Here is a 20,429-nt window from a genome sequence, read left to right as displayed (position 1 = left end):
CCTACCTGTCTGGAACACATTACCACGGACAGGTGGGTGAGCAAATCATCCAATCCGGTTATTGCCTGGAGCTCACTTCAACTCCCCCAAACATACTACCCAAACAGCGTCCAATGTCAACAGAGCATTTAACCCTTCTAAAACAAGAGGTGCTTCCCCTCCTACAAAAACATGCAATAGAACCAGTTCCCCTGCATCATCAAAACACAAGGGTTTACTCCCTGTATTTTCTCATTCCAAAGGACGGAACCCCGAGGCCCATTTTGGACCTCAGACCATTAAACCTCTACATACGACCAGACCATTTTCATATGGTCACTCTTCAACAGGTTCTTCCTCTACTCAAACAAGGTGATTTCCTTGCCACCTTAGATCTCAATGACGCCTACTTCCACATTCCCATTCTCGATGCTCACAGGAAATATCTTCGATTTGTAGTGGGCGGTCAGCATTATCAGTTCAAAGTTCTCCCATTCGGAGTCACCACAGCACCCAGAGTCTTCACAAAATGTCTGGCAGTGGTAGCAGCCCACTTAAGAAAACAACAAATTCACGTCTTCCCATACTTGGACGACTGGCTCATAAGAGCCAGGGTGCATACCCAGTGTGTAAATCACACACGCACCACAATCCAACTACTCCACTACTTAAGGTTTACAATAAACCTCACAAAGTCTCACCTCCAACCGTCCCACATACAACAATATCTAGGTGCCACAAAAGGCACCTCAAAAGGCGTTGCATATCCCAATTCAGCCAGGATAACAAGCATGCAAGCCCTTAATACAAAATTCCATCTGCAACACTCACTTCCAGCTCAAGTGTTTATGCAACTAACAGGGATGGTCTCTTTTATATTCATAGAACCTCATGCAAGACTCCCGATGCGCCTCTTACAGGAATGCTTAGCACGTCAGTGGAACCAAGCTCAAGGTCAGCTAACAGATCTGTGGTTGGTGGATGGCTGCACACATCGCTCTCTGCTGTGGTGGAAAACCCAAAACCTTTGCAAATGGCGATCGTTCCTAGAGCCGGTTCCACAGATCATGCTAACAGCAGACGCATCGTTCACCATCTGGGGAGCTCATCTACTACATCACACCATACAGGGCACATGGACACCTCAGCAAAAGCTATTCCACATCAATCATTTGGAGTTACTGGCAATCTTTCTGGCATTAAAATAATTCTAGAAACACATATCCGGCAAAGCTGTCTTAGTGCTGAAGGACAATATAACACCAATGTATTATTTACAAAAACAGGGGGGACGCACTCTCTGCCACTCTCTCAACTAGCACAGAGCATATGTAGGTGCACTATTCCTAAAAACATATAGCCCAACATCTTCCAGGAATACAGAATCAAATGGCAGATCTGTTGAGTCGTCAAAGCCAACGGATTCACTAGTGGGAACTTCATGCACAAGTTCTTCAACCGTTTTTCCAAATGTGGGGGCATCCTGCAAGAGATCTCTTCACCACACATTCAAACGCAAAAAGCCCAAGCTTTGCTGCCAGATATCCACACACATTGTCCAATGGCAATGCGATATGGATGAATTAGTCAGGCAGATTTGCATCCGCTTTTCCATCTCTCCGACTCATTCCATTACTGCAACAACCGTCACTAACACTGATCCTAGTATCTCCAACATGGACCAGGCAACCATGGTACACAACATTACTGGAACTATTAGAAGTCCTGCACCAAAAACTACACCTCTCCCCACAACTCAACACAGAACAATGGAGAGATCAGAAATCCAGATCCAGCACAGCTCAACCTAGCGATCTAGCTCCTGAAGTCCTAGAATATGCTGGATCGGCAATGGGCGGCAGCAGGCGGAATGGAGGCAGGTTGCAAACCCCAGTGTCATTGAGTAGGCCAAAGCTAAGAGCACATGGTAATTAGCGGTAAAGCAGAGGAAATCAGGGCACAACCAATTTTGTGGCGCCACGGACAGAGTATTATTGATAGTGGCTGAGATACAATCTGGTACCTGGGTCGGCAGGCAGCATAAAGGCAGGGCGAGGCCCTCAGTGTCAGTGATTAGGCTGAAGCTTAGTTAGGGGCAAGGCTGTGGGGATGCGAGCACTGCCATTTTGTGGAGTACCGGGGGTGAACACTTGGTGGCGGCAGAGAGGCAGGCTAGAACCGGGAAAAGCCACCGTGTCCGTGATTAGGCCGAAGCATAGATAGTGGCAAGGCTGTGGGGATGCGAGCACCGCCGTTTTGTGGAGTAGCGGGAGGTGAAGACTCTGTGGCGGCAGAGAGGCAGGCTAGGACTGGGATATTCAACAGGTGGAATGGAGGCAGGTCTTAAACCCCAGTGTCATTGATTAGGTTGCAGCTTAGAGCACACATTAATTAGAGGCAAAGCAGAGGGGATCGGGGCACCGCCAATTTTGTGGAGCCACGGGGGAAGTATCATCAGCAGAGGCTGAGTGGAAAAACTAGTACTTGGTTCAGGCAACGGGCGGCCTGATGGGACGGAGCGGACCTCAGTGTCTGATTTGGCTGAAGCTTGTAGCACACCAGACCGCAACCGTTAATTGCCAGAGCTTGGGGGAAGGGGGTTAGACATGACCGGCAGGCTCAATGCTAGGTTAGGCTGTAGGCTGTGTTGGTGGGTGGGTGGATCGGATCGGATCACCAGATCCTGATGGTCAGGCAGCCGCTCGAACAGCGGTAGGCCAAACAGCCGTGACCTCGGCCGTTGGAGACCTATACAGAGATGATCTGGGATTCACCTTTTTGAAGTGTATAAGGCGGGGGAACCACAGGGATAGAGTAGAAAAAAACAAAGGCTGTGGGTAACGGGTTACCAGATCCCGAGGTTGGTTAACTGCTCCCCCAGCAGGAGCTGAAACAACCAGGTATCGCCATTTAGAGGTAGACGAGGTGGAAGGACAAAATGTCGGCAGTATCGGCGAGGCAGTCAGGAGGAACAGGATATGCAGCTGGTCGTGTCGACATTGAAGGTGCAGACCACCCCAACGCGATCCGGCAACAAACTCCAAAACTTGGGGAGAGGGGGCAGAAACGACAAGAGCAGAGTCCTTCAAAGCTCAATAGGGGCACAAGTAGATTCGCCGCTCTAAGGCCCGTTCATAAACCCAGAGCGGTATAAGATGTTGCGAGGTGCGCCTACCCCAGGTAGACACAGACTTGTGGGGAAGCGTCATGGTTCTGAGGCCCACACTGCACCGGTCCTTCTAATGGGGCTACGCGCACCAGCGACTCTGGGAGCACAATCCAGGAGGCTCAGACCTGCAGGGGAGCAGCGCGGTTCAGTGAACCTGTACTTCAAGTGAGTTGCTTTGTGCACCAGTCATTCAGGGAGCACACTCATTGAGGGGGTCAGCGTGCAAGATGGCGAGAGGTTCATCGGGCTCTAGGAGATGGTCTCCGCAGGCATACCACTGCAACTTGTTGTTAGAGGCGGTGGGGATGCTGTACGTCCTGCTAGTTGAAGGATGAGTATCCTTCTATCCACAGGCCTGGAGGGCCATCACTTCAGAGCAGTGGGTCCTGTAGATTGTGGAAGGGTGGTATGTCCTACCCTTTCTTCAGGCCCCTTCACCCTCTGCCCTCCCATCCGACCACCTAAAGATACTTCAACTGAAGCTATAAGTTTGAATGCAAGCAGAAGCCAGGAAGATGGTGTCGGAGCAGGAATGGGGCATGGGGTGCTATTCCCAACAAAGATCGCAGCATGCGTCTAATCCCAGAACTTTGGGTTCTGAACTGGTTCCCCAGATAGGAAAAGTTCAGAAGGCTGTCCCTGGCTCAAGTGGTGCTCTCACTGGAAGAAGACTGGATGGTGTTGGTAGACCTGTAGGACATGTATTTCCCCATCCCAATCCTGCAGTTGCACAGGAAGTTCCTTTGCTTCACGGTAGAGTCCGTTCACCAACAGTGTGCTTTCCTTCCGTTTGACTTCACTTCAGCACGACAAATCTTCACGAAAGTGATGGCAATGGTTGCAGACCATCTTTGAGGATGAAGGATTCTTATATTCCCCTACTTGGAGGACTGGCGCCTCAAAGTCCGCTCTCAAGACATAGTCACGCACAACATGCAGGTCAGAGCGACATTGCTGTTAGACCTGTTTTTTTCCATCAAAAAGCCCTATTCTCATCTGATGCCCTCTCAGCGCATCTTGTTTATGGGGGCAGTATTGGATACAATGTTGAGAGCGATTTTCCTCTCCTTAGAGGGTTCAAGCCATTCAGGCTGATTTCCTAATCGAAAGCATTCTCCATTCTTGATGCTCCTTGGCCTGCTAGTTCTGCTAGCTTCCTGCATCTGTTAGCCACTCTCACATGCTGACACTTGGGTACGTGTCCTGGGCTGTCAAATTCCCTAGAGCCCCTTATTTGTTTTTTAGGGCTCATGCCCTGCGTTGCACTGCGCAGCAGTGCTCGCTCAGGCGAGAGCCCTTTTGTACGGGGTCTGAAGACGGACCTTTAATCGCACACGCTCGTGCGCTTCTTTTTGGGTTCCGCTATTGGGCTTTGTGTGAGTGTATTTTTAAAACCGAGCACGCAATAGGCCAAAGGCGGGCGCATTGCTCCGCCCATAGCCTGTTGATGTCTTACGCGTACACAAAGCCCATAAGTTTTCAATTATCGTGCCCAGACACACACCCACACAACCACCCACACAACCACCCACACAACCACACACACAACCACATACACAACCACACATACAACCACACATACAACCACACACAACCACACACACATAACCACACACAACCACACACACATGTAACCCCCCCACACACACATGTAACCCCCCCACACACAACCACACACACACACACACAACCACACACACACACAACCACACACAACCACACACACACAACCACACACACAACCACACACACAACCACACATACAACCACACATAACCACACACACAACCACACACAACCACACACAACCACACATACAACCACACATACAACCACACACACAACCACACACACAACCACACATACAACCACACATACAACCACACACACACACACACAACCACACACACAACCACACACACAACCACACACACAACCACACACACAACCACACACAACCACACACACAACCACACACACACAACCACACACACGCAACCACACACACGCAACCACACACACGCAACCACACACAACCACACACACAACCACACACACAACCACACACACACAAACACAGACAACCAAACACACACAACCAAACACACACAACCACAGCTACACACATAACCCCCCACACACACAACCACCCACACACACAACCACAAACACAACAACCCACAACCACACACACTCAACCACAACCACACACACTCAACCACAACCACACATACACAACCACACATACACACCCACACACACAACCACCACACACACACACACACAACCACCACACACACACACACACACAACCACCACACACACACACACACACAACCACCACACACACACACAACCACCACACCCACACACAACCACCACACACACACACAACCACCACACACACACACAACCACCACACCCACACACAACCACCACACCCACACACAACCACCACACACACACAACCACCATACACACACACACACACAGACAACCACACACAGCCACACAACCACACACAGCCACAACCACACACAGCCACAACCACACACAGCCACAACCACACACAGCCACAACCACACACAGCCACAACCACACACAGCCACAACCACACACAGCCACAACCACGCACAGCCACAACCACGCACAGCCACAACCACGCACAGCCACAACCACGCACAGCCACAACCACGCACAGCCACAACCACACACACACAACCACACACACACAACCACCCACACACACACAACCACCCAAATCCACAACCACCCACATCCACACACACACAACCACCCACACACATCCACACACACACACATCCAAACACACACAACCACCCACACACATCCACACACACAACCACAACCATACACACAACCACAACCATACACACAACCACAAACACAACCACAAACACCACACACACAACCACACACACACACGACCACCCCCACACAACCACCCCCACACACAACCACACACAACCACACCCACACACAACCACCCTCACCCACAACCACCCCCACACACAACCACCCACACCCACAACCACCCACACCCACAACCACCCACAACCACCCCCACACACAACCACAAACGCAACCACACACGCAACCACACACGCAACCACACACGCAACCACACACGCAACCACACACGCAACCACACACGCAACCACACACGCAACCACACACGCAACCACACACGCAACCACACACACACACAAAACCACACACACACACAACCACACACACACAACCACACATACACAACCACACATACACAACCACACATACACACAACTACACACACCCAGACATACCACACCCACACACAACCACACACCACACACAACCACACACCCACACATACAACCACACACCCACACATACAACCACACACACAACCACAGCTACACACATAACCCCCCCCCACACACACAACCACACACACACAACCACACACAAACACAACCAACCACACACACACGACCACCCACACACACGACCACCCACACACACCACCCACACACACACCACCCACACACACACACCACCCACACACACCACCCACACACACACCACCCACACACACACACCACCCACACACACACCACCCACACACACACCACCCACACACACGACCACCCGCACACACGACCACCCGCCCACACGACCACCCACCCACACGATCGCCCACCCACACGACCGCCCACCCACACGACCGCCCACCCACACGACCGCCCACCCACACGACCGCCCTCACACACGACCACCCTCACACACGCCCACCCTCACACACGCCCACCCTCACACACGCCCACCCTCACACACGCCCACCCTCACGACCACCCACACACGCCCACCCTCACTCACGACCACCCACCCACACAACCACCCACACACCCACACAACCACCCACACAGCCACCCCCACACACAGCCACCCCCACACACAACCACACAACCACACACACACAACCACACACACACACAACCACACACACACACAACCACACACACACACAACCACACACACAACCACACACACACACAACAACCCACAACCACACACACTCAACCACAACAACCCACAACCACACACACTCAACCACAACCACAACCACACACACAACCACAACCACACACCCACACATACACAACCACACACACACAACCACACATACACAACCACACACACACAACCACACATACACAACCACACATACACAACCATACATACATACCACACATTCACAACCACACATACACAACCAACCATGCACACACACAACCATGCACACACACAACCATGCACACACACAGCCATGCACACACACAGCCATGCACACACACAGCCATGCACACACACAGCCATGCACACACACAACCATGCACACACACAACCATGCACACACACAACCAACCACACACACAACCAACCACGCACACACAACCACTCACCCACAACCACACACACACAAGCACACCCACAACCACACATACACAACCACACAGTCAGTGCACTTTTTCACCTGGCACATACACCATCAGTCGTTAGTGCACACTTTCATCGGGCACAAACAGCACCAGCCGTCAGTGCACACTTTCACCGGGCACAAACACCACTAGCCGTCAGTGCACGCTTCCACCAGGCACACACCACCAGACGTCAGTGCACGCTTTCACCAGGCACACACACACCACCAGCCATCAGTGCACGCTTTCACCAGGCATACACACCACTAGCCATCAGTGCACGCTTCCACCAGGCACACACACCACCAGCCAGCAGTGCACACTTCCACCATGCACACACACCACAAGCCATCAGTGCACAATTTCTACAGGCACACACACCACCAGCCATCAGTGCACACATCAATTGTTAACGCATCCACAATTAACTATTGTAGCAATCGCAGCATGGCGCACTTTACTTTTGAACATATTCATCTAAAGCACAGCATGCCATCATTGCTACAAAATAAATGCACATTTGTTTTACCTACAAGTTACAGACTTTTGTTAAAATTAGTGTTGCAATATTTAGCAATGCCAATAGCTCAAACTTAATTAATGCGAGACCTATTGCATTGCAAATGCTTGTTGTGGATAGCCTTCAGCGCCTCTAAGTTTATGATGAGCAGTAGAAAATGCAGTATCAAACCATCTACATATTAAAGAATTCTTCTTAGGTTTACTAACTGACAGCATTTGACATATTATAACAAAGGGAGGCATACCCATTAATAATCAATAATGACTCGGCTTCAGAGAATAAACAAAGCTGGAAGGCAGTCTCTTTTGACTGCATTAGCTCTCAAGTTAAATCTTCTGGATTTATTTTGCTCCAATTTAGTCTCACAGCTTTAGTGGCTGAGTAATTTAAATCCCCGGACTCATTTAATTTAATGTTTAAAAATTTTTTTTTTTAATTAAGTAGGAAAGTGAGTTTTGGTCACTCAGTCAGGATAAATTAAAAATAAAACCTGAGCGATCTTCAGAAATCACAATTAAATCAATGGTACTTCCTTCACCATTTCAATGGTAAGTAGTCATCTAGGCTCAGCAACCAAGTCCAATACAAATAACATGGTGTTTGATGAGAATTCTATTTAGGACTTCCTCATAAGGGCTATAACGGAAAGTATGGTGTGCTCCTTTCGGGTCTGTTTGGCCATAATCCAATTGTTCACTGAATAAACTAACATTAATATTAAAACCTCCTGCCCACATAATTGAGGCTTGACATTGCATCTTTGAGACATAAGTTGTCATAAACTCAGCAAGTTCATCAACAGCCTCAATAACTATGGACAAAAATATTATATTATAAGGTAATCAACATTTGATTTTCAAAATCTGATATTGTTAAAAGTAAAATTTGAAACCAAGGGGAGCAGTGTATTTCTGTTATCTTCAAAGATGACATGTTTATCAACACCATTACCGCAAACCCCCCCCCCCCTTTCTGCCCAGCTGTAGAACTGTAGAATGGATTGCATAGCTATGAAGCTCATCCACTACGAAGGGGCCAATCAACCAGGTTTGTTGTGAATATATTACATAATAATTGTTCAGAGGTTAACCAATCTTGATTATTAAGCTTATTACTCAAGCCTGCTATGTTCAAAGAGAGGAAAGAGACATCACCTCCAGGGGCATGATCCTCCATGGGACTAGTGTTGGTAATCAAAGTATCTGGGTAAAAGGACCCAGCAAAATCACATTTAACATTTGACGTAGTTGTAACACAGGTCCTCCTAGTATCCCAAGCAAGCTCTTCAGTCAATCCATATTGGTATTTACTATAATAGGCTCAGTAATTACCAATTGGGAGTCATTTCTGACAAACAGGTTTTGCAAGGTGCTAAATCTCCTCTTAACATGGTGTCCCTACTATCGGTAGAACAGGTGACTCCGTTATAAGGGTAACTAGATTGTCCAGTAGTTGCAGTACTGGTATGGCAGGTGACAGAGCCTTGGACTGGTGTAGTTCTAGGTCTATCCGTTCTGTACCAAAACAATGTCAGTGTTGAATACCCCCATGACTGATGAAAAGTAGTTAATAATAGACAGGGTGGTATGAGCTGGTTGAGTGGATCCTCCCTTATCGCTACCAGCTTTTCTCTTTCCCATAGCCAATTTACACAAATTGTTCTTCCTTAGAAAGAATCAATCCGATACCAAGAGTCAGTAGTCCATTGACTGCAACCCTACACTCCCCTAACACCCTTAAATAAACCATTTAGACGAGTCCCTGGCACCAGCGAAGCAGATCTGATGACCTATGAAGAAAAGACACAGAAGAGCTCCAAGAGCAGAGAAAGGAAAGAAACTGACCTGGTACCAACCCTGCCGGCCAGTATGCGTTCCTCGTTGAAAACTGTGCCAAAGTCAACTCGTCCTGCAGCTGTTGACTCCTGAAACCTGAGCGGAATGCCTCTCTTCAAAAAAATACTCAAGACCACCTATGAGCAGCAGTTCTGTTCTGAAGAAACTCCAAAAGAGAAGACTGAGGCTTCCGGAACTGCCAAACCCTGACACCCGAAGCCACCACTGTACCCGTTGCCTCCAGCCCGCGTTGAAGTGGGCCTACGGTGTCAACAAGATCTCTTAGCCCTCCAGAACTAGAGTCCATTGTGTTTTCACCCCTCCTGGACTTCCCGACATCGCCTGCAGCCTCTGCATGCTTACCTCCTTGGCCTCGACTGCTCTTGTAAGGAAAAATCGACACCTAAGGACTTCTCTGCACCCATCACCCTGGGCCTTGGAGAAGTGGAACAAAGGTGTCCCTCCATACCAGAGTATCGCAAGGCCTGAGCCCCCTTGCTGGTTCAGCCTGACTGGCCTCCATGCCATATCCTACAGCCTCTTTCCACAGTGACCGTGTTCTAGAGAAACCTACTGGGCTTCTGATGCTGTGTTGCACCCTGGCTGCCCTGGTCCCTTTGGTGGTGTACTGCTGGTGCTTCCTTGGACCTTGCCCACCACTCACCTTTACACATGGAGATTAGTCTTGTAAGTCGTTGGCTATACTTGTTTGCATAACTTGTTCTTCCTTCAATAGGATAACATTGCAGAACTCCGAAATTGCACTGTGTCCAGTTTTTAAATTCGAAAGATTTCATATTTGAAAACGTACTTACCTGAGCGATTTTTCTCTGATGCCTAAACATATATAAAGATACTTGCTATTTTTATATATTATTGTGGATCTCCTCCTTGAGTCGTGTGTCATTCATTGATTATTGTGTACATTTGCAAACATCTTGCACTCCTCTGTGTTGAGCCTAACGCTGCTCAACCACACTACCCCCAATAGAGCTCTTTGGGATTGCAAAGCAAGCCCCTGTCCACTTCTAAGGCAACCCATGGACTCTTTACATGGTATATCAGATTCTTGATACATCACATAAAGAGCCAGCTTTACCCTTTGACCTACGTATACTGCTCCCTCAGTTTGTGGTCCAATTTATGGTGAAGGATTTTTAGTTAGCCCTATCAAAGTCCTCTCAAATATCATTTTCAGCAGGCAAAATCTAGTCTTGACACAGTGTACTCATCTGGCTCATACTGAGATCTCTGTCGAATTTGATTTGTAATAATTTGCATATCTAAATTGTGCCAAGAAATGGCTTCCTGTATGGGCATGATTTTGCATGACAAATATCTAACTTTTTAATGGGTTCCTTTTTTGTTTTAGAAAGCTCTGTTTTATACTGAGGAAGATGAGTCTCAGCCAGCAAAAGATTGCCTTTTAGTCTACTCCCAAGAAGGAATCGGTTCTCCAACTGGGTCCATCGGTTGCTGCAGCTTCATTGAAGGCGAAATGGAAGACAGTTTTTTGGATGATCTGGGACTAAAATTTAAAACGCTGGCAGAAATCTGCCTAGGCCAACAAATGTACATGAAAATTGAAGAAGAAAGTTCTAGCATCCAGGGAGCGAACACAAGCATGAGTAGGCCTGACAAAAGTGTGATGTTTTCTGATTCAAGTGTGGTTGTTGATAATGTGCGACAGGAGGAATTGAGTAAAGCTGGGTACCACTCTCAGCATTTTATAGAGCCTAACATAACACAAGCAACAGATATTCGCGAAGAAATCATTTCTGAAGAAACTATGTCTTCTAGGCTTAATGTACTCCCTGTCCCACGTGTTCAAGGGAACATGTTAGTGACTGAAAAATCATATGTTACTGCTCCCTCTGTGCAACCAGTCACAATCCTCCATGAACCCAGACTTCAGCAGAATGTGATAATGACTGAAAGAGTGCTTGCTCCAGGATCAAATCTTCATGGTATGTTAGACATGCATGACCTGTCAGATGGACAGAATGTTTTGGTGACCGAAAGGTATATCAATGGTGATTCGGGTGTGATAGGTCTTCGTGATATGCCCGATTCGCAGTATGTTGTAGTGAGAGAGAGGGAACGGGTGCTTGCACCTTCCTCAACACTACAGACTGCTAGGAACATGTCAGAGCTTTCTGAGGGGCAGAATGTTTTGGTGACCGAAAGGCTGTTCGCTCCAGTTGCTAGTATTCAAGGGAACAGGAGAATTCCTTCAGAGGTCTCAACTGTACAGAATATAGTAACTGAAAAAAATATAGTCTCTGGCACGGGAATGCAGGGACACATACTGGCGTCTGAACCTCTGCTCAACAACACTGGCTACACCCTAGAGGAACCTCCTTCATCTAGTCGCTCTTTGGGTCAGTCTTCAAGCCGGGTCACTAAGTACAGCACTGTACAGTACTCCCGTTCATAATTTTGTCTGCACATCCCATCACAGGTAACTGAGAGGTAATGCCGTACCTAAGTGAGACATTTTTCTTACCCTTAAATAAGTAATAAACTTAAAACGCAAGTTTACTGCTGTGCCTGCTCTGCAAAGTATATGGTTTCTGAAACCTAAAAGCCATCAGAGGGTCAACTCGACTTTAAGACTTGGCATAAATCTCCTATGTGCTGGCAGAGTGATTTTATCTTTGACATGCTGCATTACATTTCAAGACAAGTATGGTTTCTGGGGAGGTCACTGCAAAATGATAAGCAGCCTTCTAAAATGTATCTTTATTTTTGGGAATTAAATCTTTGAGAAGAACAATACATGCTTTATTTGGAAAGCACTGAAAAGTTGTGATCTATTTTTAATAGTGGCCAACCACTTGCCTCCTTAGTTCATTGATAGCTTACTTGCTAGGTTCTGTTTTAAAGCAATATTTGCATTCATCTGTCATCTCTGAATAATGACACTAATAGATTAGCAGGACATGTAGAACGTTATAAATCTGCAAAATAACTCTGGTCATGCAGTTGTGGGAAGTAGCATCATCAGTGTGGTAGGAATGGTCCTCCAATAGCATCATTTTGAAGAAAAGAATTCCCCAACTCCATTTTTTTCAATCAGATTTTAGCAGCATCACTGGTTAACAATCTGAATAATAATTTTGGTGTCTTCTAATTGAACCTTTTAACTGAGAATAACTTGTAGAAGCGTTAGTTCTATAAACGATACATAGTACTGTTTTGCTAAACTACATGCTGGGAAACATTCACAGAAAGTCCATATTGAAGTGATGCAAAGGTTTAAAGGGCCAGAATGTCTTTTAACTAGTCTCTAGCTCAGTCTGTCTTGCCTCTGCAGCCAGGACTAGAACCACTCCATCTCAAGATAACTGTACAGAACCATTGTTTCTCTTGTTCAGAACAAGCATAAAACTCCTCCATCATAGTCGTCCTCCTCTGTTCACCATTATCATGAAATGGTGTTCTTCTCCCACCCATTTCATTTCGATCAGTCACCACTTGAAGCACTTCAGTCTGTTTCTAGGAAGTGCACTGCCTGTGCCACTATACCTTATCACCTTTGCGCCATTTGTTTAAGTTTTTAGGTCTGCTATAAAGTGCTACTCTTTTTGTAGTTATGTAATTAAGAGTAGAGAAGCCTGAAAGGATTTCTGCTACTTTATGAAACCTGTTGCATTTTCCTTCAGTCTGTTGCACCCTAGTTTTCTGACTAAAAGGATGGGATTTTGCTCCGCACAAATATACCCAAATAGTCTATATCCAGTATACAATCTGTGTTAATATTGTACACATGGACTGACAGCAGTTTGGAATTTACGGTTGGTGAATGTCGCCAGAATCTGCCACATTTATCAGGGTCTCAAGGTGATACAATTCAGAAGCAGGCTGTCCATTCGTTGTGCATATTGCAAATAAGCATCCCCAAAACTGTCTTGATAGACACACATATCTAACTGCCACTCTAATTCATTCTTGAACCACAGGATCTAATATGCAAAGTGTCTTACCAGGCCTGGCTGATGAGTACCAACAAGCACTCACCCTTCCCCTTTCTTTTGCGCCGCAGTGCCATGGTTGCTGAGATAGTAAATGTTGCTCAAAGTCAGACACCGAGACGAAGGTCAATGATTTAAGACCAAAATCAGCAAGCATTCCTGGGCCTTCAAGAAACTCAGTTTTTGAGCGGCTGTGGCAGAGCAAAATTCACCATGAACTCTCTAGGACTAGAAGCAGAGGGTGAAGGCTATACCTGGTGGTACTTTGTGACCACGATGGAAGCCGAAAATACTCAAAGAAGCTGGTGAAGGTGCAGATGCAGCCATCTGCCAGCTACTGCTAAGTCTGCAATTTACACAGTCCTACTGAGAACAGAGACCTGAAGTATATGCACTGAATCCAGTCATGCTAAAATATTAATCCCCATTTGTACTTAATCCCTCTCTTGTCTGTTGCAACTGGAAACTTAGAAATTGATTGTAGATTTCTGCTTTCATAACCTTAACTTTACCATTAATTCATGCCTTTGTCATGCATTTCTCCATCCTCACGTTCCTATCAATTGTTTTCCTTCCTTTTTAGGTCAAGCCTGCTGGAGACCTCAAACCATCTTGTTGCAAAAGAATGATTTAACTTTACTAAGAATTTACAGTAAACCTTGCCTTGTCCATCCTATGCTTGTTCCTCCCCTGGAGCATAGCATTTTCACCTGTCCTTCAACTTCTTACTTTTAAGGAACTCCTTTTTTTTCTTTTTGCTTAAGCACTTCACAAGTGCATTTGTTTTGTAGTTGTTTACCTTGTGTGCTTCTCTCCCTCTTCCCACTGTGTTGCTCTCTCATCATTGTGCCTCTCTGCTCCCCTCCGCCTGCTGCTTTCTCTTTTCCATGTGCTGATCAGCCCCCATCCTGCTCTGTGTTGCTCTCCCACCCATGTACTCTGTGGTGCTTTCACATTACCACCCCCTCCCCCCCCCCGTCAACACTTGAGGTCCTTTTAAAAAAAGAAATGTTTGGGAATGGCAACTACACTTGCGTCATTCCGCTGGCATCCGCATGCTTTCTGATGCATGCACGTCAGTGGAATGACGCATCCAACATTGTGCCTTTTTTGTTTCTTTAGGTCTCCCCTAGGCAGCGCTTGCGCTGTCTCTTCGATACATGCTGTATTCAGGATATGTGCATAAAGCTATGCCTACTTTCCGCCCATCATTTAAATTGGCTCTTGTCCTTTGTAAATGGTGGCTTTTCATTAGTCATTAGGCTTAGTAGTCCCTCCTTAGTACCGCCTTGTCTCTTTGTGTAACCTCCCTGTTACATGTGTTGTTACGCCCTAGGTTTTAATTACAGCCTCAAAGGAACTGTTTTCTTTAAGACTTTCAGACAGGACACTCACTTGGTCCTAAACTAGGTTGTCAGTGGTCACTTTACTCGCTAGCACATCTCACAATAAATTTCTATAAATGTACCTTCATCAACTCCACTAAGAGTACAACCTAATCCGGAATTAATATAATAAATATTTTGTCACATTTCAAAGCTATTAATTGTATATGTGGACATAGCTATTTGAATGTACTTGTGGTACTGTCTTGCATTCATTGCATTATGGGCAGGGTGCAGTACCATATGTGACCAAAAGTTTATGATGCTCACTAGGGACCTCTAGGAGCAGATTGCGGTACTGCAAGTAGTGCTGGTGTCTTGATCACTAGGGACCTCTAGGAGCAGCTTGCAGTACTGCACCTAAACATGTATTGCTGGTGCCTTGCTCACTAGGGACCTCTGGAGCAGCGTGCAGTACTGCTCCTAGACAAGCAGTGCTGGGCCTTGCTCACTGGGTACCTCTAGGGGCAGCTTGTGGTGCTGTACCTAGACATGCAGTGCTGGCACCTTGCTCACTAGGGATCTTTAGGAGACGTACAATGCTGGTCCCTGGATCACTACAAAACCATTTGCAATGCACTAGGTCTCACATTACTGAAAGTATGAGCTATTGGCGTTGCATTATTATTTGCAACGCCAATACCTCAAACTATCAGTAATGTGAGACCTACTGCATTGCAAATGCTTGTTTACTTTGCTGTACAAATCCACCAAAAGCAATTGGCAAAGCCAATAGGTCCCAAAGGCAAGACCTCGCAGCTTTGCCAGTGCTTGTTTATTCATGTGTCTATCCCAGGGGTCCTTCTTTTGTCAATTCACCCAAGCATCATCACATTTTCATCAGTCTACACACACATTCTTCTATAAACACATTAATCTACAAATTGGCAGACTATGGGCTTTGTCAATATCATCTTGTATGCTTGAAAATCACGTATATGAAATGGCTTCCTTAACTTACTCAGAACCCTTAACCACAGTCAAGCCTACTCTGCTCACTACAACTCATTACATACACATAGCAACATATTTGTGTTATCCTCAATGTCTTATTTTAGAGAAAAACCTTTTCTTAGAATGTATTTACAAGAAGAGGAAGCAAGAAACTAGGGACCAGTTCATATCCATTGACAAAAATGAAGACTTGAACCAAAATAATTTTAAGCACTTAATAAAACGTGTTTTATGATGAGTGCTTCTCCCATGTGCTTTCCCCACTTGCTACCTCGAATCCAACTTTTCCCTTTCCAAACAGGAGGGTTCAAGTATAGTCAAGCTGTTGAACTTTTCATTTGTTGCTATGGTCCTTACCAAATGCAGACATATTCTAAATTGTAAAGCATAAAAGAGGCACCAACAAACCCCCTAGTAGCAACCAAATTAAGTTTTAAAAAACATTTGCTTCCAGAAAATGTTTTACATTTATGGAGAACAGTCCATCTAACTAACATAGTTCATGCGCATGTAGGAAACAGAATAATCACACATGTTGCTTCATATAAATGCCAAAATAAAGATCTATACAAGTCTAGAACTTTTGGGCAATGTCTCCTCTGAAGAACCTGTATAACAATATCGGGATTGAATGCATTTTCAAGGCTGAAGTGAATTGAGTCTTATTCCTGTTAAATTCTCGTACTGCTGTCTGGTCTGCTCAGTTTGTCATTTGACGTGCCAACAACTGCTTAAAATTGACCAGGCCTTGTTCTCACATATCCAATAACTTTTTGAAGTGGCTCCCTTAGCTAATACACCCAAGAAATCCTCTGCTATCCTAACCCTCAAAAGCTGCCCTTTCCCGCCTCACAATGACAAAGTTTAGGTGTCATGGGTTTTAATGCAAGTAAAGAAAATTGCCCAACTGTCCTGCAGTTGTAGAAAAAGACTGCCAAAATTGCAACGCAGTTGGTCCTGATAATGATGGACACTCACTGCATCTGCCGCACTAATGATAGTTGCTCCCTTGCTGCCACGTTGTATTGTGACCAGTGTAAGACAGATTCTAAAGACTAACTGACTTACTGTGTATGTCAGCCTTTGTTTTCCACAGATGGCATTTTTACAGTCTATACATTATTAGAGCTGTTGTGTAACTATGGCTTGTACAGCCCTTTTCACTTAAACATCATACTCCCATAAAGCATATGTAAAGTTTTATAATATCACTAGGTGTGTCTTATTACTCTAATCTCAAGTACCAGTGTGGCAGGAATTTGCTAGCAGAAGTGAATGATAGGTGTCATAACTCATGTTTTCAGTGTCAGAAAATAGAATGCTGAATTAGCATTGCTGATGTAAAGTGTCACTTGCCTCTGTGGTGGGCATTTACTCAACTGAATTTTCTCACCGGTCATCGGTCCACTGGGGAGTATTCTTTATTCCCCCCAGCTTCAACATATCATAACCTTATCAGCATCATGTTTATTGCTGATTAGACAATATTACTTTCAGCTTGAAAACATTTCATGATTTTCTCTTCTGTTACGGGGTAAAGGTCTTTTTGTGTCCCCTATCTCACAAATACTAAAACATTTTTTTTGCAACATTTCTCTTTTGTTTTGTACATATCATTAAGAAATAAGATGGTAATTTGACCACATCTGTTAGTTAGATTGTATTCTGTATTTATCCATTTAGCTATTTTTGAAGTTTGGTGGTTAAAATGTGATGTTCATTGTGATTTTGATGGATGAATTTGAACTTCTTACTTTTGTAAATTTATATATGTTTTAAAACTGGTTATAAACCAGCAGTTTTGGTAATCAGATGAGAAAGTGAACAGGTTTTAAAAAATAAAACCGATGTAACTAGGAGGTGAAAATAGTTGTTGGCTATGTATTAGTCACTGGTAAATTCAGTGTGCTGTATTGAGTACTGCATCGCTATTTTCTTGATGAAAGTGAATTATTGTTGATGCATTTTTTATAATGTGGAACATATGTTTCCGTCAAAATGTGGTATTTACAAAACTGCTAAGTGATGATCCATATTCGCTACCCCCAATTCTTCATGCCTCATGATATTTTTAATTCATCCAGTTATGAACTGAAACGTTTGTCTCCCTGTTTTTATAAGCCAACATAGAATTAAACCTCAGAAAACATTACTTGCACAATGAAATGGGCTCTGACTGCTTTCCATTTACAATACATTTGTTGTAATAGTCACAATCTTTGCTTCATTTTTATCTTATTTTGGGACTTTATATGCAGCTTCTAAAGCATTAACCTAAACTATAGATAATAATTCTACATTGCATTTAAATTCTATCATAATGTTAAATGAATGCAAGTTGTATTTTTGTAAAGTATTTTTCTGCTGTAACACATTTTGCACTGGTTTTGTATTTGACCTCCTTGTTTGGGGTATATTTCTGTATTTTCATGGAACTTCAAATAAAGGAAGATTGGAGTGGAGTTAATAAAATAATTCAGTGCTCCTCGTTTCTGTATGTGGACATGGTAACATTGAATATATTTGTATATATTTTTAGGTACCACAGGGTTTGAAGGCATACAATAAAATGTGTTTAGGATTTCTTGACAAATGATGGTGCTGTGCCCTCACCTAGAAAAGGTTGAATTGTTTTTAGCAGAGAAGGCACCAAAAGTAATTATTGTGTCTGTATAATGTCTAGGTATATGGAGACTTGTACCTGATTTGGGAAACTTGTGTAGCACAGCATTGCAAACTGAAGTATCTGGGAGCTTTTTTACAAAAGTGGTTAGGTCACTTGGATTGCAAAATAATGTGTGACTCCTAACTGATGTCTCAATATGCCATTGTAACCTGATTCTTGGGGTGCCCCTGTCCCCCTCTCAACTCCTCCTACTCAATTGAAGACAAGGTCGCTGCTGCAGCTGCCCATCACACAAGTGGATGTGTGGCAGGATGGCTCACTTAAAAAAATGTAATGATAGTGGGTGCATGAGCTTTGGTGTTTGGGTGGCACGGAGATATTTTGTGGGACTGAACCCTGTGTATGACACCACATTCATTTTTTTTAAGGCAAGAAGGGAGTCATTGACCCCTTTCCTATATCACTGCTTCTCAAAATATTGGTGGAATTAACAAGCCTTGAGATATCAACCGACCCCTCTTTTTAGAAGCCTCATCAGATTTGGGGGGGGGGGGGGTTCACAGAGGTCTCTCACCCTGCCTCCCTGGGACTGGAGGTTCATTTAAAGACCAAAGGACCCAGTGATGAGTTGTGTTGCTTCAAGTGACTTTCTACAATCAAGTACCATCAGGCACTCAGTCTATGGATGGAATAGACATAAAGAAGTCACTTGATGCAATATGAAACCATTACAGGTGATGGCAAACATGTTGGTAAAAATCAAGGGCTCTAGTGAAGCTGTAGGAGAGATCTGAAAAGGTTGACACTCCTAGTACTCACCTCAGCAGTCACCATCTACTGGGTGAACTAGTAAGTAATTCATGTTGACTTCTGTGCAGGCACATATAGAGAAAGTTACATATTTTACTTTTGTATCTGTACATATTTGCCCTCATATTTTTTATGTCTTGGTACAGGCAGCCTCAGCTGTGTAGGAAGTGCATGTCATAAATATTCAAATTAATTGCAATAAGATTAAGTGTTAAGAAAGCGATCTTTGGGTCAGCCCCCTTCAGTCACTGACTTTCATTTATTAGTTGTTTGCCATTGGTTGGATGGGGTGTCCATCAAGCCCATGTAACTTCAGAGAAGGCTCCAGTGTCTCAATACTGGTACCATTCAGAATCTAATGGTATATCTAAAATTAGTCCTATCCTCCTGTAGTAATGAAGCACTCTGGTGCAATGGTTTCAAACTAAGTTCATTTCCACACAAAAGGTGTAGCCAACAATCACAACCAGCAATAGAGAGCTCTCTTTCTAACCATGTTTCTTGGAATCACCTGAACATTCTATCCCACGGCATTCCACCTACACCATCCCACCCCCATTCTGCCCCTCTCATGTACCAAGATGTCCGATATAAAACACCTCTCCCCGTTGACATTGACACAAGCAGAAAATGAACAAACTTAATTAATTCCTAAAACTAATAAAGTATTTAAAAATATCTAATACAATATGT

The 20,429-nt window shown here is 44.9% G+C and overlaps 1 protein-coding gene across 1 annotated transcript in view; it reads left to right on the top strand.

Annotated features, from left to right (window-relative positions):
* Positions 1-18,775, top strand: part of DSG2 (desmoglein 2) — a 486,965-nt gene extending 468,190 nt beyond the window's left edge. Inside the window, exon 15 of the mRNA XM_078687378.1 lies at positions 11,360-18,775. Within this exon, the coding sequence (XP_078543504.1) occupies positions 11,360-12,424 (1,065 nt within the window). The 3' untranslated portion in view covers positions 12,425-18,775. The remainder of the gene's footprint in view (positions 1-11,359) is intronic.
* Positions 18,776-20,429: the final 1,654 nt, after the last annotated feature.

Source organism: Lissotriton helveticus, chromosome 4_1 (assembly GCF_964261635.1).
Source record: "Lissotriton helveticus chromosome 4_1, aLisHel1.1, whole genome shotgun sequence".
Classification (NCBI taxonomy): domain Eukaryota; kingdom Metazoa; phylum Chordata; class Amphibia; order Caudata; family Salamandridae; genus Lissotriton; species Lissotriton helveticus.
This window is presented reverse-complemented; position numbering and strand designations above follow the sequence as displayed.